Source organism: Marmota flaviventris, chromosome 3 (assembly GCF_047511675.1).
Source record: "Marmota flaviventris isolate mMarFla1 chromosome 3, mMarFla1.hap1, whole genome shotgun sequence".
Lineage (NCBI taxonomy): Eukaryota > Metazoa > Chordata > Mammalia > Rodentia > Sciuridae > Marmota > Marmota flaviventris.
Window position 1 is genome coordinate 12103084 of NC_092500.1, and position 22751 is coordinate 12125834.

Sequence of the window (22751 nt, forward strand, 5' to 3'; positions counted from 1 at the left end):
TGATAGTTTTTCTTGAAGAGAAAGCCACTACTTACAAACACATCTAAAATTACACATTTTCATTAACACTTTAATGTTGTGTGGATTGTCTATTTCCAACAAATAGAAAACAAAGTTGGACATAGCTTCACATAATTTTAAGTAGCAAGTGCTAATGGTCCTCTGCAAGACTTCTGGTCTGGTGGGTGTGCTGAAGGCCATTCGAGACCTATCGTGTCCCATCTGTCCTCTTCAACAGCTGCTCAAGCTCCCTCCTGCCCCCAGTATTGGGGGTTGAACCCTGGAACACCGTACCATTGAGCTACATCCTCCACCTAGTTTTATTCTTGAGACAGGGCCTGGCTAAGTTGCTGAGGCTGGCCTGAACTTGCCATCCTCCTGCCTCAGCCTCCAAAGTGGCTGGGATGACAGGTGTGCCCTACTGCAATGACAGACCTCCAGGCCTCTGCCATTACCCCGCTGAGGGCTCCCCTCTCAGAAGCTGGGTTCTGCCCGTTTCTTCCTGTTTTTCCCCTTGGCTTTTTGAGGCTCAGCTAGCTTGCGCAAGGCCTGAGGTATTTCCTGGTTCAGGTCTTTCTTCAGCTCCAACCCCCATGACCACCAGGTAGCTGGACACGCTCCAAGTCCAGCTATTCCTATGAGCCCCACATCCTACCCCAATCAAGCCAGCAGTGTGCTCTGGTCCCGCCACTGCCCTGTGGGACAGTAGCCAAGCAGGGCTCGTCTCCCCCACTTGATCAGCTACTCCAGAAGGCCATGGCCATCTGTGCCCAGTGTTCACTCAGACTGGCCACAGGGAATGCCCGGGAAGGAAATGGAGGCCACGTGCCATGGGGTTCAGCCCAAGCCTGGCTTGAAGCCTGACCTTGCTGCACTCCCTCCCAGTTACATCTCCATCCGTAAGACAGAGGTGATCCTGGTGGCACCACACCCAGCTGGGGGAAGGGCACCAGCAACACCAAGCTGCTGCTACAGGCTTAAGGTCACTCAAGTCCAATATGGACACAGAACAGGAAGTGCTCAGGCTGGGGGATGCAAGCCTCCACCTGAACAAGATGAAAGGCTCATAGCAAACAGAAATGCCGCCTCAGGTGCAAGGAACCAAGATGCCACCCAAAGAAAGCATCTGCTGTTCCACGTTCTCCTAAAAATCAGAAAAGGAACAGGCTTTGAACGTAGTGAGTCAGGGGAACGTGACTTAGCTCCTCTCATCTCACCATTTCCTGGAACAGGGACGCCAGGTCTTTGAGCAACTGGCAATCTACGCACAAAAACACCCTTGTGATGAACAATGACCACAGCGATGCCGGCTTCCTTGTTCCCAGCTCAGTAGCCTCGAGTGCCTCCTGTCACTCACAGTGTTTATCTGTAAATACGTCACCCGCTAATAACGCACCAGGAGATGTTCCAGCAGAACTCAAAGTTCAGGCTTCCCCTAGACTTCACATTTCTAAATGTTTTAAGTATCAAAGATTTTATTTCACTAACTTTTCCTCAATTTTGTGAATCTTAGATTCTAAAAACTGAAATACAAACTATGTCAATATTAAGAAAAATAAGGACAAAACACCAGCAGTTTCCCTCCGGCCCCGTGGCCCTCGTGCTTCTGGCCAATCAGTGCTCATGGCTCCGACCCGTGCCCCCGACCCAGGGTTACGGGCCTGCGGGACCCCAGCCCTCTGCTCCGACCTGCTATGCTCTAAGGCTGGTAGAACCCCTGCTGCCAGACTCCACATGCCACTGGAGCTCTGAGGGGCTGCCAGGCCTTTCCTGCTCTTAACCCCAAGGAGCAGGGAAGCTTCACCCTGCTTAGGACAACGAAGACGGAGGCACAGAAGGGCGGAGCAGGGCAGGGCAGTCCAACTGCTGGGCACAGGAGCTCCACCACGCAGCAATGCCCGGACTGCCGAGGGGGGTCAGACCCACCTGCGGTGCAGAGCACCCAGGCACACACTGCCTCGTTGCACCCACTGGCAGGGACTCAGGCCAGTGCAGCCCCGACAGAGGAAGACCCCGGAGCACAAGAGGTTAGCGACTCAACCAGGCGCCTGCGTGAAGGCACATGTCGGGAACCAGGATGGCTGGCTCCAAAGCCTGCCTCTGCCCCAGCTAGCCCCACCATGAGGGAGACACCACCAGGTGCAGAAGCCCCCAGGTACCGAGCACAGCACGCTTTATTCTTTCAACAGACAAAAAGCACATTTCCTGAAACTGCAGTGAAGGCAGTCGCCTGAGGCAGATGAGGGCTCCTTCCTCCAGAGCAGAGAGGAAGGCAGACGGTGGCAGAAGTGATGGCACAGTCCTGATGGCGCAGGAGCTAGGTGCAGCTGGCGGCCTGGCGTCCGGGAAGGCGGCTCACTTGAGGCGGTAGAGCACCTTGCGCTGCAGGCGGTGCTGGATCTCGCCCCTGCGCAGCATGAGCTGCAGCACCTTGTGGATGGCGTGCTCCGGGTACTTCTGCAGAGCACAGGACAGATATAGGAGCATGTCCCCCGGGACACGGGAGCCCACGTACCTGCTGCTGATGGCTAAGTTTTCAACTCCAGGCTGCCCTGGCTGTAGGAAGGGCTCAGACTTTCGGAGCGCCTGCTGTGCACCACGCATTAACTTATCCCATCCCCAATAACCCCATGCAGCCGGCACAGCCCCACTCACAAAAAACAGAAGCACAGAGGGTTAACTCTCATGCTTGGGGTAACATGGCAATTAAGTGGCAGAGCTGAGACTTAAGTCCCTGTAACTCCAGGCCTCAAGCCTTGTCATCCCTAAACCTAAGATTCAGTCAGCTAGAGACCACGGGCCCCAGAGAGTGCTCTCGGGATGAAAATGGAAAATAATATTGCAGGGGAAACCAAAAACAAGGACTTGCCGTGATTTTAAAGGTAGCAGCTCCCCCCAATTTGGCACTGGGGATTTATCTCCAGGGTGGCTTTATCTGAGCACATCCCCACATCCCCAGACCTTTTTTCTTGAGTCAGGATCTTGCTAGGGCCTTGTTAAGTTGCTGAGGTTGACCTAGAACTTGCAATCCTCCCGTCCCAGCCTCCCAAGTTGCTGGGATGACAGGCGTTCACCACCACGTGCGGCCCTACCTCTTCTCTATGGGATCAGTAACCCTGTCCTCAATGAGCGGGAAGGCTCACCCTCCTGGCTCTGGCCCTCCCAGCCCCGTAAGAAGCCAGGCAACTGAGGGGAGGAATAGGAGGACTAGGGGAAACTGAGTAGCCCCTTCCCTATCCCCTGGGAAATATCAAAAAGTATCCTTGCCCCTGACTGAAGCATCCCCGGGAGGGAACCACAGTTGTAGCACCCCACCCCACACAGGGCCCATCTACTGAGCAAAAGGACACTAGTGCTGGGTGGTAGGAGTTGGGCCAAAGAACACTTCCTGTACCCCATCAGGCTCCCAGCCATCCTGCCCTGCCCACCCAGCCCTAGCAAAAGCCCACCTGCTTGGTGAAGTCCTGGATGATGCTGTGCTCGGACACCTGGGAACCAATGGCAAAGCGGCGCTTGAGCTGCCTCTCAATGCGACTAAGCATCTCCTGGTCCTCCTGGCTGGTGAAGCCCTCCACCCCTGCAGGTGTGAGATGGGTGGGTGTCAGGGTGTTGGGGACCTCTGGCCCAAGCTGGGAGGCCTGGAGAAATGGAGGCCTCCAACCCAAGAAAGGGGCCCAAGCCAAGTCCAAAAGAGTGCACTGGAGAACACAGGGCGCTGAGGGCCAGCGAGGGCCAGCCACGTGAGGGAGGGCACTACAGGCAGAAGGCACAGCGGGCACAGCACACAGCGGGCACAGCGCAGAGGGGGGATACGCCTGACTCGCTCAACAGTCTAGGGGCCCCAGTGCCAGCATGGTGACTAAGGGCCAGCTCCCACGGGCCCCCGGGGGCCACAGCACATGATTGTCTCAATTTTGGTGAGAGAAAGAGCCACTGCAGGGCTCTGAAGAAAGGACACGGGCCACTGTGTGACAACTGCTGGCAATCAAGTCCTGCAAGACTGGACCCACGGATTCTCTCCAGCTGGACAGCCACAGGACAACTTCCTGATGTAGAGCCAAGACCCAAGGTGGAGGAGACCAACAGCGACCCAGGAGGGAGGGCGGGCCACCCTAGAGACCACATCCAGAGGGTGCCAAGCAGCCTTCGGCAAGGAGGTCCATGGTTTCCAACTTCCCTGAGCTGACAGTGTTCCCTCCACCTGGGGTCTCCAGGGAGCCCAGTACCTCACTTCACACAGGTCACCCTGAGAGCCCCCACCACCCGATGGAAAGTAGCACCACTCCTTCTCCAGTATCCTGGTCCTGTGTCATGTCCCCAGGGCACCTTTCACTTGCATTTGTCTGTTTATTACCTCTTCCCCTCAAGAAAAATTGAGCCCACAGGGCAGAGACCTCGTGATGGTCTGCTTAGTCCCCAGGACCCAGAGAGTGCCGCCTGTGGGGAAGGAATGGCCCACCTCTAAAGGGCCTGCGCACATCCATGCTCAGAAGGGCTGCTGGAAGGCTGGCCAGAAGCAGGTGGTGTGCACAGGGACAGGGGCCAGGCAGCCGGCACTCCCACCAAGACCCCTGACCGGGGGCACCACGAGAAGGGCTCCCGGAGGGTTGGCTTTCTCATGGCTAGCACAGGAAGGACGGACAGACCAGACCAGCTTCTGGGTGTGGCCATGCAGGAAAATGAGAACAGCACGGGAAGCAGTGAAAACAGTTCTGAGCTCAGCACACGGAGGGCTGACGCCTGCTCCTAAGCAACAACAAGGTTACCCCCAAACACCCGGACTGGGGACTGAGCCAGGGGCACTGCACCACTGGCCACAGCCCAGCCCGTTTTATTTTTTGAGACAAGGTCTCACTAAGCTGCTGGGGCCTCTCACCAAGTTGCTGAGGCTGGCCCTGGACGTTCCTGTGATCACAGGTGTGCGCCAAGGCACCCAAGATTTCTTTTAATGACTGCATTCAAGGGTCTGGAGAGAAGCTGCCTCCTCCCATGCTAGAGGACAGCCTGGGGGAGAGTACGTAGAGGACGCTCAGAGAAGCAGCACCCGCAGGCCGTCGGCACCCAGGGCCCTGCCCACACGGCCCCAGCACCTGCTCACCTGCTAGGGTGCCCGATAAGGCAGCATCCAATGTGGACACTTGGAAGAGCCTGAGGGCCTCCTCCACATCTGCCTCGGTGGCAAAGGGCTGCAGCTTCATCTTGCTGAGGGCCTCTGCAATGCGCACGATGGCCTCCAGCTGCCTGTGGGAGCAAAGGTAGGCGTGCTCAGGACTGGCGCAGCCCACACCGTGGCCGGGAGGGACTCGTCCAAGGCAGCAGTACTGTGGTGGAGATGGCCACTGCCTATAGTCCACCTTAGTAATGGAACTCTGCGCTTTATTCCAGCACTTGCCAACCCTCTAAAGGACACTTCCCAGTCTCTTCTGGTGTGTCTGTGCGACCAAGCGTGCCCAGTAAGCCACAAATCTGACCCCTGCGAGGGGACGCCAGAAGGATCCTCAGAGCATGTGCCCTTCTATCCCTTCTGCTCCCGCAACGTGGAAGAGCAGCTTTCTGCGGCAGGAGCGGGCTGACAGAGCACACGCTGCGACAACTAAAGAACCTGAACGGGCCGTCACCTCCCAACACTGCAAACTAGAAATAAACTCCGGGCTACCTAAGCTGCTTGAGTTCACCACTGCCACAGCCAAATCCACTTCAATCAGTGCTCCAGGGAGGACTCAACCGCATAGGCCCCTAATCCATCCACGATGCAGTCTCCACACTCACAGCAAGGAGGGGCGGAGGCTAAGAAAACTACGACTGCAACTTCTCGCAGTCGCCGTGGGCCAGAAGCTGGGTCCAACACCCTGACTTCCAGGTCTGGGTCCTTCACTCACCTTCAGGCTGCCCCCCAGCGGGAAGCCAGACCAAATTCAAAAGAGGCGAGGTTCAAAGCTTCCCCAGACTTCAACAAACTGAGAAAGGCAGGTCATCAGGAGGCCACAGTGCAGACTCCTGAGGACCCTCCCCACCTGGACCCTCCCCGGGCCTGTGCAGGGTGGTCAGCAGTGGACTTCGGAACCCTTGCTCACTCACCGCACAGTGATGGGGATGCTGGAGCGGCGGTCACTGTCCCTCTCGTGCTGGCGGGCCCCACTCCGCATGATGATATAGCGGTTCTTGAGCTTCTCCGCAGCCTCTGCTGATAGCCGAGGGCCACACTTCCTGCAGGACGGTAGGGAACAACTAGCCTGAGCCCAGGAAGGAACCCTGGGGTGCCCACCGTGTCCCCAGTCAGAGATCCTGCTGGCATGGGTTAGCCACATCAATGAGAGGGACTGAAGAGAAACCTGGGCTGCCTGTGGGCAGGCACCAGAGATCAATGCAGGGGACAAAAACAGGTGCCTCTGTCAGAAACAGGTGGAGGAGGTCTAAGCACGTTTCCAGTGGTGAACCCTACTACTGGACATCATGGAGTGGCTACCAGCTGGCCATCCTCACAGCAGCCTCCTGCTCCTCCACCCCAGCACACCTGTGGACACATCCACAAGAGGCTGGACGGGCAAAGGGAAATCTGGTCAGCCTCTACCTCCCTCCGGCCTCTCCTCCCCAGGCCAACTGACAACCTGACTTAGGGGCACCCTAAAGCTGAGGAGACTGAGGACCAGAGGGAAGAAGCAGCTCCCCAGGATTTGGTGGTGAAGAGACTATATTTTAGGGCTCCCTGACTTGCAAACATGGGCCTTAGCTTCTGAAGACTCCGAGCTTCATCCTGGCAGAGGCGTCTGAATTAGGGACCTACCTGACCGCCACGGTGGACGGACCAAGAGCCCTCTACCCTTGAGGTTTAGCCTCTTCAAAAGATAACCGAGAGATGGGATGACCTCAGTGGTAGGTGCTGGCTTCACATGCCAGAGGCCCTAGGTTCAATCCCCATCGTCAAAAACAAATAAAAGATAACTAAGGTGTTGTGTGTCAAGAATCTGGGTGAGGCGCTGACTTCAATTCTCAGTACCACATAAATAAATAACATAAAGGTACTGTGCCCAACTACAAAAAAAAAAAAAAAAAGTTTAAAATAAAAGGAACCTGTCTCTGGAGGCAGGCGCCTGAATTCATATTCTCTTATGTGAGACCCTAGAGCTACTGAGCCTTGCTCTGCCTTGGTTTCCCGACTGGTGTAATAAAACTATAGTATACCTCATCACCTAACCTCTCAGGTTTGGGGGTACAACTAGGAGTTTAACAAAACACTCAGAATCACGCCCCACACAGAAGAAACTCTACGTGTATGATCATAATTACTGAAAACCCGTGAGCGTTATCATAACCCTGACTGCCACTCACGGGCCCTTGCTTGGCGCTGGGCTGGGCCAGGTCCTTGTCGTCCTGTGCAATCCTTACAGAGTCCAGCACACTGTCCAAGGTCAAGAAGGTGGGTGTTACCCAGAGCCATGTCCACGATGACCTCCCTGTGGCTGACTCTAGGGGTTCTCAAGACCATCTTAACTCCCACTCCTCATGGAGCTAGAGAAACTGAGGCAGAGTCCTATGTGTGAGGCCGGAGAGGAGCAATGCAGATCCCACAGGGCCACTCCACACAGCCTTGTTGGAGGCATCCCAAGCCAGGAGGCAGGACCAAGGCCTCTGGGCCCCTTCCCTTCACATGGGGCGGGGTGGCGGGGGGCTGTGCCCCGCACTCACGCTCGGCAGTAGGCGATGAACTTCTTCAGCTTGTTCAGGTCAATCTCACCCTCCACGGCCTGTGTTTGTGTCAGCGCGCTAACGTGCAGAGTGATCACGTGTTTGGCCAGCATCTGGGAACAGAGGGGTCACCAGGTCATCCCACAGACCTTCCTGGGCCTGGGTCCCCTTAAAGGTCAGGCAGGGGAGAAGAGCTGATGGGGTCCTGGCATCATGAAACCAGCAAGAGTGCTCAGGTCTCAGGACAGTGCTCGTCCCACAGGACAGGCCCCAACCCTTCTGCGCACATCTGCCCAGATACCATGGCTCAGATGGAGTCCAGCCTCCAGTGCTTGGGAATGTGTCTATTTTAAGAATGGACACTGGATCCAACCAACAACTCTCCACCCTGGGACTTTTGCTGGACCCTCCTCTTAACTTAGGGGCAGATAAGCTACCAGCTCAAAGACAAAAGCTCATTGGTCCACCTCAAGGAGAGCAGCTGCCTGAGAACGAAGCTTCCACGGGAAAGCAGAGGAAGAAGAGCTGCCCAACAGCCTGGACCCACTGCTGGGCACGTCCGTTCTACAAGCCTTAAGTTCTTTTCTTTCAGAAACCCACTAACCAGAGCAGGGGTTCTCTTACGTGTAACCCAGCATCAGCCCCTCTGTTCCACAGTAAGAAGGTGACACCCAGGGAGGGTGATTGGGCCGAAATCACAGGGTCTCCCTCTTGGCAGAGGCCAGGCAGGCCGCAGGGCTCCAGGCTACCATCTTGTGTTCTCCCCGCTAACTCCTATGTGACTGTGAGGGCTTCACTGGCCAAGCACCTTGTTCCCCCTCCTCCAGGACCACAGGCTGGTCTGGAGGCCCTGGACATACCAGATCCCTCTCCTCGTTGTGCTCATCCTTGACAATGAAGATCATGTCGAAGCGGGACAAAATGGTGGGCATGAAGTCAATGTTGTCTTCCCCCTTTGTTTCATCCCAGCGGCCGAACACTGAGTTGGCAGCAGCCAGGACGGAGCATCGTGAGTTCAGGGTGGTAGTGATGCCAGCCTACAGGGACAGAGCAGGAGGGGAAGCGGGGAGACAGGTCTGTCCCACGTATGCCCAGGTGGTACACGCTCACCTCTAGGCCTGCTGCTGCCAACACAAGTCTGGGCAAGCAGGGTCCAGGGCAGCCCATCAGAGCAGGCTGAGAAGGCTGACCAGGGTGCTCACCTTGGCGATAGAGATGGTCTGCTGCTCCATGGCCTCATGGATTGCCACACGGTCATCTTCCCGCATCTGAGAGGGGGAGAGAAACGTGCACCACGCTTACCCAGGTAGGAAGCAGTAACAGAAGAAAAACCAGCAGGAGTTACCATTCTCAAGGACAGGCTGTGGCAACAGCAGGAACTTGGTCACCTCTAATCATGGTGACAAGCACATGGGCTTGGCTTTACTCTCCCTCATTTCTAGATATGGAAACTGAGGCTCACAGAGGTTAAACAACTCTCCAAACTTGCTCTAGAATAAATACAAGTCTCCCAAGTCAGGAGCACCTGACGTCACACACCTGGGTCCCATCTTCCACTCACTCACCTCATCAGACTCACCTTATCAAACTCGTCAATGCAGACAACCCCACCATCGGCCAGGACCATGGCTCCGCCCTCCATGATGAAGTTCCGGGATGAGGGGTCTCTCATCACCGAGGCGGTCAGCCCTGCAGCACTGCTGCCCTTCCCAGACGTGTACACCTGGGGAGAGGCAGAGGCGGTGGCGAGGGCCCAACACCAGCTCCAACCCATGCTTTGACTCAGCATGTCAGTCAAGGGGCCCAGTGGGTCATGATGGCCCAGGTCTCACATCAAAGCAAACCATGAAACTTGCAAAGAACTCAAGGCTCACTGAGAGCCCCTCTCTCTGGCAGGGAGGAGCCTGGCTTCAGCTGGCCTGGACACTCACCCTGGAAGAAGCATGGCTCAGCGGGTCCTGCCATCTCCCATGAGAAGAGCACTGACCCCCAGAGAAGGGAGACACACTGCTAGGTAGCCTCAGGGCTTGGGTGGGGATTACTGGTTCCCACATGGCTGGCCCCACCCAGAGCCCCCTGGCATCTACATAGACCTGGGTGCCACATGCTGCCACTGAGCCCTTGGAACATGGCGAGACCAAGCTGAGATGCCATTTAAGTGCCAGGTGCACACTGACCACAGCACTAACAAGAGCGTAAAGCGCTCCCTCGATAGCTGCTGCATCAGGGCGGGTGCAGCGTGGCTTAAGGCAAGCGTCTAGCCTGCAGAACGCAGGCTCCTCTCCCGGCACCACAAAATAAACCACCACCACCAACACAACTGTTTAAATCACGCTATATAAATCACACTGAGAAAATTTCTGATCCCTTTCACTTTTTTCAGTGTGGCTGCTAGAAGATAGAAAATGATGCACGGCTCACACTCCTAGGTCACATGAGCCCCTACTGTGGGACAGAGCTGGACACTTCCTCTACTCCCGCCACCCACTGTGCAGCCTTGTCCACTGACCCCAGCGGCCACTCCCTCCCCAATTTGGACAGCCAGACCCACTCGATGCACAGGGGGCCCGGTTCAGATGGCTGGGGCCAGCCCTGACCTGGTGCTCACCAGCAGGGGGACCCCGGGAAGACACTTCTCCATTCCGTTCCCTCAGGCATAACGTGGGGTAATGGCTCTCACTGCAGAGCTGGGGAGTCAGTAAACACACCCCAGCACTTCCGCAGTGCCTGGCCCTTGATCTTCACAATTATCATTACCAATATCATTAATCTCAGGGAGATTAGGAGACTTGCTCAATATCCACTGTCCACTACTGCCCTGGCTGAGAGCCCCAGTCTCAGTCTAGTGCGCTCGCCCCCACACCCAACCTGCACATGCCTGTAGGTCCCCTTTCTCCCCTCCCCTCTGCCGTCCCAACACAGCTAGGAGGGAAGAGGAGGTTCTGAATGAGCCAGCCCACCCTGGGTCATCCAGGGACCCCACAGTCCCGCTCATAGCATCTTCCTTGCTGGGACAGCCAGCTGGGAAAGGGTATCCCAGGCCACTCACCCCGATGGGAGAGCACTTCTCCACGAACTTCAGGAGCTGGGATTTGGCCGTCCCGGGGTCTCCCAGCATCAGTAGGTTGATGTCTCCTCGGCGAGTGAGTCCATCTGGGAGTCTGGGGACAGAGGGAGAGAGAATTCACCTGAGTGAGGGCTTACCTGGGCTGCTCACCCCAGCCTCGTGAGGACAGAGCAGTAAGAAGGCAGGAGCTCTGGTCTGAGACCTCGGTTCACAGCCAGCTCTGCGGCTCCCTGACCACGGCAGGCCTGGCCTAACAACGGAGGACAGAAACTACCTCCCAGGGGAGGAAAGGGAAAGGAAATGGTGCTTATAGCTGTGCGGGGCCACAGCCAGCAAGAGCTGGAAAGGAAAGGCCGCTGCCTGTGGGTGGGCTGTGCATGTACAATGGAAAGGGAGCCAGAGGGTGGCTCACCCAGATGCCTAGGACCAAGTCCCTTTGCTCTCTCTGCCTCAATCTCCTCATCTATAAAACAGGCACAAGAGCAGTGTTCTCACAGGGTTCCTGCAAGGACTGCTGGGTTTCAGACACTCCGGAAGAAGCCTGGAGCACAGTGGGACTGCAGGAAGTGGCAGCTGTTAGCATTTCAAAAGGACATAATGTCCTGTGTCAGGCTTTTCACCATTTCTTTCACACAGAAACTTGGGTTCAGATAAGTGGTGTCTCTCGCCCAAGGACACACAGTAAGGAACAGTGGTACCCAGACTCTAAGCCCAGTGCTCGCACTGCTCCTGCCAGCTCTCCCCAGCCCACTTCCACCCAGGGCCAGAGGAGCCCGAGACTGGCACCAGGACGAACAGCTAACAGCAAGCCTGGGAAACGGGGAAAGAGCACTGGTCCTGCAGGCCATGTCACTAGCCCCCACTCCCCAGGCCCTTCACCTCTTGCGGGAACCCCCAAAGAGCAGGCAGGCAATGGCCTTCTTCATATCTGTGCCCCCAAAGATAGAGGGGGCGATGCTCTTGGAGATGACCTCATAGACGTTGGGGAGGGCGGCCAGGCGACGGAACTCTTCCTCCTCCTGTGGGCTCACGGCCCCAGCAAAGCTGCGTCCTAGGTGGGCAGGGAGGGTGCAGAGTGTGAGGGGATCTACTCCAGCTCACCGTCCAGCGGGGCCCCCGCTCAGGCACCCCGAAAGCAGGGCCCACACAGCTGCAGCCTAAGTAAATGCTACCCTGGAGACCAAGCCCTCAGGAGGGCCGGGTAGGCTCTGGGTGCAGGAGGACGGAGGACTCAGAGGGCCAGAGGGTGTCGGCCTTGGGGACTACTGGCCATCTCGGCCAGGGAGTAATGTCTTCAAACAGGACCGCTCACTCTGACTACCGTGAATGGGAAAGGCAGGATGAGGACCAACAATCCAGGGGAGAGGGCAGAGGCTCAGACCAGGTTGGGGTGATGGGCAGTGGTCAGATCCTGGGCACATTTAGAGGAGGAAGGGCCAGATATGCTCACAGATGAGGCACAGGGAGGAGAAAGGCACCGAGGAGGTCTTGGAGGGTTCTGCTGAGCAGCAGGAAGGAGGGGAGAGAGGGGAAGGAAAGACTGAAAGGGAGCCAGTTTGGGGGCGGGGGATAAAGGAGATCAGCCATAGCCACGCTGAGTCTGAGACGCCTCTTGGACGCTCCAAGTCAACGGCTGGATATGAGTCTGACACAGGGAGACTCCAGGCTAGAGACGGACATATGCAAACTGACAGCATACAGGTGACTCAACTATCCAGGCAGTACAGCGACCCCTCTAAACCAACTCACCGCAGCGGGAGGGCAGGGACTTCTCCCACCCTCAGCTGTAATCACATGCCCTCCACTCCATTACCCAGCTCACCCACTCACCACCCAGACTCCCACTGACTCTCCACACCCCCCCCCAAGCCAGGCCAGGGTCCTCACCAGCTCACCCCATCCCCTCCCACCTGGAAGACCTCCCCCAGCCTTCTAAGTCCAGCTCAGACACCCCACAGTCACTCAGCACCCCATGGGAACTGCACGCCCCAGCACCTGACACTCCTCGTTCCTGCCTCCCAGAGGCCTGCATTCCCCTCTCCCACACCTGCTGCTATGGTGATGCAGACCGCCACGCAGGAATTCCCCGCCAGCTTCAACCCTGCATCTAGACAAACACCCTCAGTCAAGGGCCAACAGCAGGGACGAAAGGTGCAAGTGTCAGGCCAAGAAATGCTTGCTCACTCTAAAACACCAACACTCAAGGGCGTGAACAACACAAGGGTGTCTGGGCTGCCTCCCAACGTACTGCGCTACCTGCTGAGGGCAGTGTGCAAGCCCAGCCTTCCAGCAGGGGGCCACACCAGGACCCCAAAGCCAACTCACCAGAGCCATCAGTGTCCACCTGGATGCCCAGGACACGAATATAGGAGCTCCGGATGCCCACACCCACCCTGTCACGACCCTTGGTGGAGTTTAGGCCATACTTCTTGATGGAGTAGATGCCCATGATGGTGACCCTGTTTCCAGGGACAACCTTGTCACACAGGTACCTAAGATGAGAGCAGGGAAGGAAGAGAGAGAAGAGTGAGATCCTGGTGGGGACAGCAAATACCTGCTTACGCCCATTCCCACAGCACCCAGAGCCACCCTGGCATTCCCACCTCCAGCACTACACCCTCAGCCAGCCCCACCCACACCAGGCCCAGAGGAGGGTCCCTCTCCCCTCAACACCACCACCCCATGCCTGGATGGCTCAGTTGTTCAGAGCACAGCCTCACTGTGGCGTGGTAGCCTCACTCTGAACTCAAGAGCTCGTTTGTAAGGTGTCCGAGGAGGTGGCTCAGGGTCCTGCCCCTAGTCTTTGAGAAGCCCCCTCTGGTCTTATCCGAGTCAGGCTCCTGTGCGGATCCCTTCCACCATCTTGGGAGGACTTCCTCCCCAGGCCCTCCTTGAGGTGCTCCCCACTTGAGCCTCTGCCTCGCCCCATGAGCTTAGCCAAATCAATTTGCCTCTGGGCTTTCATTTCCTCTTTTTAGAAATAAAATGTTGCAACAGGGAAGTCTCCAAGTTCCCCCCAAAGCTGGGCAGCACAGAGCAGGCACACAGTAGCCATGTGACCTCAAAGAAGTCACTGCAACTCTGAGCCTGGGGGGTGATATACTATTTCTAACCTGCCTCAGCCACAGTGGAACTAAGTAAGGTAACAAATACAAAGGTGCTCCACACACCACCAAGAGTCACGTCTAGTGAAAGACCACCACTGTCCCCGTCATTTTCCCATTATCTATCCCAACGACTCATTCCACACCCTACTTAACTTTAGGAACACGTACCTCTGAAGAATAACCCAAGCCTTAATTTGCGTTAAGGGGTTTTACTAAGCTCTTGGCTTGTATTTTAAGCAGCCCTTTCAGAGATCAGATTGTGCTTGTCACCATTTACACACGAGAAAACCAGGGCTTGGCAAATTAGTAACTAGCTCAAGTCTGACCTGTCCTGCACCCTCCATGGCCACCAGTGGGGCTCAGGAAAGCTACTATCACTCCACAGTACGCTTACATATAGAACACGTGACCTCCACCTCAGAGGTGCAAGGCCAGGCTAAGAACTCCAGGCCAGGGTCTCTAAGCCTCTCCAGGTCCCCGTGGGGGACCAAACCAAACACCCACCTCTCCCTTTCCAATTATTTAGCAAAACTCTAGGCTTTTTTGATACTAGGGATCACACCTAGAGGCAGCACTGAGCTACATCCCTAGCCCTTTTTAGTTTTTGAAACAGGATCTTGCTAATTGCCCAGTGTGGCCTTGAACCTGCAATCCTCCTGTCTCGGCCTCCCAAGTGGCTAGGATCACAGGCATGCACCACCACAACCAGCTCCCAAAACAGACTCAACAGAAAGCCTGGTGGGGTGGGGTGATCTGGGCAGAGGCTTTCCACGCTACTGCTAAGCTGGATGTGCCCAGGGCCTGTGGGTCCTGAGAGTGCTGTGGAGATCTCCTAGGAGGAACATGGGCTTTGGCAAGCAACAGATGCAGGCTTGAGGCGGCTCCTCCGCTCAGTCATTCAACCTCTCCAAGTTACACTTCTTCACATACAAAACAGGAGCTGATGTGCCCCGGCTGACTAAGGGAAGCCAAGAAGAGGAAGCCAACAGGAAGCACCAGGCACAGAGAAAGTGCTACCCAATGAGCCATCCTCCTCCCACCGTCCACGCTTCAAATGATCCATGCCCGGCAACAGCCCTCACGAAGGCCCCCTCGCGGGCCTGCCCACCTCACCTGTCACAGTAGAGCTGCATGTGCCTGGGCATCTCGCCGTGGGGCACTGCATCAGGCAGCTCCTGCAGCTTCAGGGTCTGGAAGTCCACGCACTTGCACTTGTCCGGCATGATGAAGTACGGGTCGAGCGGGCACTTGGGGCGTCCAGCCTGGTCCCTGTTCGGGAGGGATAGTCACCAGAGCTACCCTGAGAGCCCAAAGGCTGGGGCTCATCCACTCCAGAGGTCAGCAACAAGATGTGGCTGAAGGTTTACTGAGGAAAGGCCCTAAATGGAGGGCAGGTCTGCTGCACTAGCAGCACACAGGAGTCGGGGGAGTGATGGGAGGCCTGGCCCCCCAGCATGGTGAGGCAGCAGACAAGCCTCACTCACAATCCCCTGCCAGGGCCCAGCACCCCACAGTTGAAGAGGTCGAGATCATCAGGTCCCTTACTGAACCCCACTCGCATCCCAGGACCTTTTCTCATGAGACTCGAGGCACCTGCAGGCCATTCTGAGGGTCCGGGCCTCTATAAACCCTATGCAAAGTCTTCATTCAACCAACACAACAGCAATGGGCACAACGCCACAGCAATGCACTCGCACACTCCAGACACCCTGCGCCAGACACAGCGGTGAACCAGAAGCTCCGGCTCTCAAGGAGCCAAGTTCTACACAAAACAAGCAAGTAACTCAGTAACAGGAGACCGGCACGTGCTCCAAGGTAGAGACAGGCAGATGAGTAGCCAAACTGTGTGCACCAGACCAAGATGAGGGTGGGCAAGACACCTATTGCGAGGATCGTGTGAAGAGCACTCAGGACAGACTGGCAGCCTGAGGGAAGGGGACAGCAAGTTCAGAGGTCCTGAAGCTGGGAACAGAAAGGTGACAGAGGAGTGGGGAGAGCCCAGAGAGAGGCGGAGCAGACTGAGGGAAGGCCCAGCACCTGCAGTGAGGGCTGCCTGGCGGCAGGTGGAGCAGACTGGAGGGGCCTAAGCCCACATGACTCCAAGGTGAGACACAACAGCAGGGACTGAGGCAGACATGCCACAGGTGGCTGGGAAGCCAGGAAGGTGCCAGTGGAGGCCAAGGAGCAGCCAGTGTGAGCGTGGAGTCCTCTAGAGGGCCAGGCAGTGAATACGCCAGGCTCTGAGCACAGGCCACAGGCTCTGCCTCTGCAGCCATGGCCACATGCAGTGAAGGCGCGCAGCTATGCGGTTCACATGCAGTACCTGGCCAGCAGCCAGGCTGCTCTAGGGGATTTCCAACAGACTCTGCCCTGGACTGTGCTTCCTTCCTAACCCGGTTGCCCATTCAGGCTGTCTGGGCATCCTGGCAGGGACAGAACTCACTGTGGCAGAAGGACATCACACCCCAGGTATCAGAGCACAGCCTGCCCCAGCCTGTCCCAGCAGGTCTCTAATGAGATGCGGCAGGCAGGGTTGTCACCAATTTCCACTGCTTTACGGCCCCAAAGTCCCTCCTGGCCACACTCACGTGTTGCACTTCCTGGGCAGGGCATAGCCCTCCAGGCCAGGGCGCATGGCGATGTTGGTGAGGGTGTTGCGGCAGCTGCGGCACTGAATGGAGATGCGGGTGGCCTTGGCACGGACTGCAGAGGCCGCAATGACAATGCCAGGGATCTTCACCAGGTGTGACATCAGGTCTGACTGTAAGGGAGCCATCAAAAGGCTTGTTGGTTAGGGAGCCAGAGGACACCATAGAGCTGCTGGGGAATGACCTGCACAGGGTCTGGAGGAGGTGGCCCTGAGCCACAGGGAAGGTCGCAGCTCTTCTGCTCAGCTCAGAAGATTTCTTGGGCACCCACCAAATGCCAAGCTGTCTGGAAACAAGGGCTCCAGGAGCCTCAGGTGCAGCCTCTGCTTCTCAGGACTTCACCACACAAGGGAAAGGGACAGGGGCGAGACCAGGAGACGCACTCCACTCCACAGCAGCAGAGCCAGGAGACCTGACCCAGCTCTGACAGCAATTTCCCTGGACCAGGGCAGACCAGAGCACCAACCTGGAGGCAGGGACCCAGGTTCTCTTTCAAGTTGTCAAAAGCCACACAGGGCCCTCTCTCTCAGCCTGAGTTTTCCCATCCTCCTCCTCCCGCTTTAGTGCCCACGATCAAGTCCTGGGTATGCAAAGCACACCTCTGCCACAGACTAAACACCCACCGCAGCTTCTCCACCAGTGACCACCCGACGCTGGACACCAAGGCAATAATGTGAATTTGTAAGTGCGAAGTTGCAGTTACCCGTTTTCTTGTCTTTTCAAGATACACACCGGAAAATTTTCAGATGAATTGACGATGTATGGGGATCACTTCAAAAGAACCCCAGGGCCACAGAGGAGGCAAGACTGGCTACAGACGCTATGAAGCCGGGTGAGAGGTATAGGAATCCACTAGCCTAATCTCTAAATCCTAAAACATTAAGGAAAACTCCAGGCGCCTGCTGCTTCCTTGCCAGCCCCCAGCTCACAAAGCTCCTAGGACACAAGTCTGCAAGACTAGGACAATCTTTCTCCACCAGCTCTCCACCAGGGCTACCTTGGGCTGAATGAAAGAACAGACACAGGCACAAGGCTTCGTTGGAGCTCTTGAACAAACCAGGCACTGTGGGAAGGAGTGAGGCTGAAAGAGGCTAAATTCAAGGGTCTGTGCCTGTGTTGTCACTATGGGAAGATGAAGCTGTTGCCACCTTAACCTGGGACCTGATCAGCACCAACATGGCTGATGACAGGCACCCAAGCCATCCCTCTCCTCTGCTGGGATGCAACACAAAACACCAACACCACTCAATAGTATTCTTGCCCAGAGTGTGAAATCAAACACAACCAGACCTTTGGACCCAATTCCCAAGTTCCAAAATTCATGGGTGGCAAGGGGCATGCCACCAACCCAAGGAAGCCTTAGATAAATTGACAAGGCAGCACATTCTTCTACAGGACAATGAGCCCCTTCTAATATAACTGAGAAAATATTTATATCCAGAAACATATAGGAGGCTCCCTGGATTAAAGAAGACTTCCATATAACAAGCTAATATAATTCCTGGTCCTGCTGAAATACATGAGTTATAAAAAGCATGGGGGAGCTGGGGCTGTGGCTCAGCTGTAGAGAGCTCACCTAGTATGTGCAAGGCTGAGTTAGAGCCTCAGCACCACATAAAAATAAGTAAATGAAATAAAGGTATTGTGTCCAACTACAACTAAAAATTAAATTAAAAAAAAAAAAGCATCTAAGGGAATTAGGTAAATATGAATCTATATCATATCTGATACCAAGTTCAAAACCAGCCTCAGCATCTGATACCAAGGGATCTTTGTTAACTTTGTTTGGGTGTTGATAGTGCGGAGTATGTGAGAAGCCATATTTTAAAAATACATACTAAAGTGTTTAGGGATAAAGTGTTACATCTGTATTTACTTTAAAATTCCTTAGTAAAAAAATAAAATTCAGAAAAGAGTAAAAAAAAAAAAAAAGCAAAATGTTACAATCAGTAAGGGTAGTGAAGATATATGAGGCACGTTATTACTCTATACTTTTGTATAGGGGTGAAATTTTTCATAATAAAAATTAAAAATAGCTAGGTACAGTGGTGCATGCCAGTGACCTCAGCAGCTTGGGAGGCTGAGGCAGAAGGACTGCAAGTTCAAAACCAGCCTCAGCAACTCAGCAAGGTCCTAAGCACCTCAGCGAGACCCTGTCTCTAAATAAAATATAGAAAGGGCTGGGGATGTGGCTCAGTGGTTGAGTGTGCCTGGATTCAATCCCCAGTACCAAAAATAAAGAAAGAAAGAAAAGAAAGAGAAGTCCCTTCCTGCCCGGGCTTAGTGGCGCACACCTATAATCCCAGTGGCTCAGAAGGCTGAAACAGGAGGATCTCGAGGTCAAAGCCAGCCTCAGCAACTTAGCAAAGCACTAATCAACTCAGTGAGGCCCTTTCTCTAAATCAAATACAAAACAGGGCTGGGGCTGAGTGGTCGAATGTCCCCGAGTTCAATCCTCAGTACCAAAAAAAAAGTCCCTTCCATCATCTTTTCTTCCTATTCCAGTAGGTTTTCTGGAACAGAGGAGCCGCATCCATGCTGGAGCCCCCTCTGAAGCCTGAGGTTTAGGAGAAACACAGGAGGCTGGCCACCTCTCTGGAGTAAACATGTCCAGAGTCACAAGGCTCTGCCCAGACCAGGGACATAGAAGCCTGCAACAACCCACAGAGCAGGTGTTGTGCAAAACAACCTGCAAAGGACAGGGCCCCTGGCTCTCCAGGATCAAAGGGCCTGAGGTCGCCCCCTTAGACCCACCCTAACAGGCAATCCTTCCAGAGAGGGCTCATGCTCACTGAAGTGGACCCCTCATCACGGAGCAAGACAGAAGACCCTGAGAAGTCAGCCTCTGATCTAGCACTGCCCTGCCAAACCATGCCACCCTACAGGCAGGCACTCCAGGGAAACTCAATTGGCTCCACACAGGCTCACAGAGTCCCCATCAAAGTGGACACCATCCAGAGACTGGAGAGCCCAGAGCTTTGGGGAACAGACCTGCTGTCCTGCTAACCACGGAAGGCTGGATAACGACCCTGACAAAGCTGCGAGGACTGTGGGGTTCTGGTAAACACAGCACGGCCTTCTCAGACATAGAGCATGATGGAGGTGACACTAGGTGACAGGTGACACCTTCACTGGCTCCCTACTGTGCTCCAAACAAAACCCATGCTCTTTCCTGTGGCCATGAAGGCCCTTGCAATCTGGCCTCTCCACCTTTCTCTCCCCAACCCTGTGCTCTCTGGGTTCCAGCTGCTTCTTCCTGATCCCTGAACGTCCCTCTGCTGCTGCTCTGCCTGGGCACACGCTGCTCCCTGAGCTTGGAAAGCTGATTCACAGACTGGAACCCGGCTGGGTGGGCATGGGCACGCTCCAACTCCAACCCACTTCCTCCTGGAGGTCTTCTCTAGCCACCCTCCACCTCTCGGGCAGGCTCACGTGGCACCCACTTTCTTTTCTTCATGCCTCTATCACGCTGCGATCTTCTAACTGTTCCTTTCCTGTTTCTCCCACTGTAAATTCCAAGAAAGCAAGCGCCTGTTCTGCTCACAACAGTGAGCACCCAGCGCATCTGCTCAACAACAGAGAGTAGACAGCAGATTGTTCTGCCAGCCTCTCCTGCTTCCTCGTGACTCCTCAGCCACGGTGGGGGGCTGCCAGCACAGCCCTGGCGCATGTGCACACACATACACCATGCCCTCTCAGGCTCTGCACCAGCTGAACCCCCTTGGATGTCACCTCCTCCATGAAGGCTTCTCCATCTTTCCTAGAGAGGCTTCACACCCTCAGGTCCCTCTCTTAATGCCTTTTACTGTATTTCCAACCATCTAAGAATATGTGACGTTTACTGGTTTCTTGGTCTCCCCAGATATAAACTGAGAACAGGAAAGAGCTGGGAGTATAACGTTCATCATTGCTTCTCCAGGACTCAGCCGAATGTCTTGCCCACGGGATAAGCTCAATAACTATCTGTCCAATGACCCAACTTTAGAGAGAAGAAAACAGGCTCAAAAGGGCCAAGTGTCTTGCTCAGGGTTACACAGCTAGGCCCAGGGCTGCTTGTCTTGAAATCCCTGGCCTCTATGGACCCACCTTGAGGCTCCGAATGCTAGACGGGCTGGCGTCTGACTTCAGCATGACCTGGATGTCCTGGAGCACCTCCTCACCAGAGGGCCGTGGCCTGGTCACCTCGTCAGCCACTTCCTTGGCAGCTTCCTCCAGCTGGAGAGGAGGGAGAACACAGGCTGTTGGTGGTTGGATAGGGCCAACCCTGGGGGCTGAGCTCAGGCAGGGTCCCACTCACCAGCTGCAGATGCTCGGCTGGCTGCTTGTACAAGTAGTCGGCCAGGTCCTCGTCAAAGCTGGCCAGGTCCTCCATCTCCACCTCGACCCAGTACTCCCCCAGGTTGTAATGCCGCTTGAGTTCATCTCTGGAGTAGGCAGGGAAGGGTGCAGAGAAGAGGGAAATAACTGGCTGTGGCACACCTGCACCCCCAGAACCTGCCCCATCACTCCTCATTCCACCCTTTAGCCCTGTAGAGGCTCCCTACTGCCAACAGAAACGTCTTCCAAAGAACAGCTCCATGGTGCAGCTAGTGAGGTGCGTCCAAGCACAGTGACAGACACACATTGGCCAACCAGTTCCTACACTGCAGGACTCCTCAGCACCATTAACTCACTCTTGGAGAGCAACAGGACACATGCCTCAACTTAGAGGGTCCAGGGCAGCAGCAAACCCACATCTGTCTTGCCAACTACCATACAGACTCTATAAGGAGCATCCCATGGGCTCCTGTCCCAAGGACATATCTGGGGACCATGGACCTAAACACAATCTGCTCCCAGCCCCACCGCATCACAGATCCAGTCCCTCCTACCTCTTATATCCAGGAGCCAATAAGATGTGCACTCTGGCCCTGGCTGTAAAAGCACACCCTGTACACATTACTCCATGCACACGGCTGCTCCTACCTAGAATGCCACACATGCTTGGCACCGTCCACTCAGCGAGTCACCTTAAACTCTAGCTCCTCTGGAAACCTTCCCCACCTCCCTCCACTGAGGCAGTACCACTTGGAATCCGTTGGTGCCCACACCTTGTTCCCCAGACTTATGAGCTTCCTGATGACAGGCAGTTTGTCTTTCCATGTCGGTTTCTCAGTGCCTGGCACATAGGCAATGCCAGCTGCTGCACCAACAGATGGTGGCAGGAATGGCTCTACCCATCCTTCTGATAAAGAAACTGAGGCCCAGAGAGACTGCCCCCGGGGAGGCAGTGGGCTACCATTGCTGGAACTGTGAATTCACATTGTGGCATCAAAAGTCATGGGTGCCGGGGGAGGGGGAGGCTAGGCCTGCAGGGGCTCCACCTGCAGTGGCCGGCTGCCCAGTGGACCAGGAGCAGGAGGGCCGCCCAGCTCCCACGACAGTGCCTGGCATGCAGCAGGCGCCCAACCAGATGAAAACCAGAACCAATGAAAACCAGAACTAATGCACGGGCAGGGAAGTGAATCACACCTGCCATCCCCAACTTTTGTGCCACTGAGAACGCAGGGACCTTGTCACAGACACTACGTACAAGGACGGAAACTAGGAAGTGGCCCTGCTCTAGCTGGGCTGCTGGCAGCCCACGCGACAGGCGACTCCTTCCAACCTTAACTCTGGGTACAAAGCAAGCAAAACCGGGGGTTGAGGGGAGCAGGATGCGCCGTGGACCCGTCACCCGTTTGCCCCGCTCGTCCCCGCGGGCTGGACCCCGCGCCGCGGCCGCGCGCACCTGTACTTGAAGGTGAAGCCCGTGCGGTCGGTGCCCACCCGGTACTGCCGCAGGAACTCCTTGAAGCGCCGCTGCAGCTGCGACTTGCGGGCCTGCCCCTCGTCGGCCCCGGGGTCCCCCCCAAAGCTGTCGCTGTAGAAGATGCCAGGGTCGTCGAAGCCGGACATAGCTGCACCTGCGCGGGGACCGAGAGCTGGAGCGGGCCGGGGGCGCGCGCGGCTGCCCCTCCCCTACCAGGCCCGGGTCGTCGGCCCGGAACAGGGGAAGTCGCGGCCCCGACACGGCTGCCCTCCCGGACCCGCTCGCCAGGCATGCTGCGGCCCACCCCCTGAGCATTCCGCGGACGTCCGCGAGCCCCACAGCCTCACCTTCACCGCCGCACTACACACTCCGAGACACACGCAGACCCCCGCGCACTGCCGCCGAGTTTCGCGGGAAAAACGAGACGCTGCGTTCGTACGTCGCGGGCGGTG

At 55.9% G+C, this 22751-nt stretch overlaps 1 protein-coding gene across 1 annotated transcript; it reads right to left on the reverse strand.

Moving 5' to 3' along the window:
• Positions 1-2156: 2156 nt before the first annotated feature.
• On the reverse strand, positions 2157-22751 carry Mcm5 (minichromosome maintenance complex component 5). The gene is made up of 17 exons (XM_027939621.2): positions 22647-22751; positions 22279-22453; positions 20806-20932; positions 20595-20723; positions 16449-16621; positions 14974-15129; positions 13079-13245; positions 11633-11804; positions 10736-10847; positions 9266-9409; positions 8889-8954; positions 8547-8723; positions 7687-7799; positions 6079-6207; positions 5099-5241; positions 3450-3577; positions 2157-2457 (listed from the first exon to the last, which is right to left on the reverse strand). The coding sequence occupies exons 2-17, from the start codon at positions 22443-22445 to the stop codon at positions 2356-2358; spliced, it is 2205 nt and encodes a 734-aa protein (XP_027795422.2). The 5' UTR covers positions 22446-22453; positions 22647-22751; the 3' UTR covers positions 2157-2355.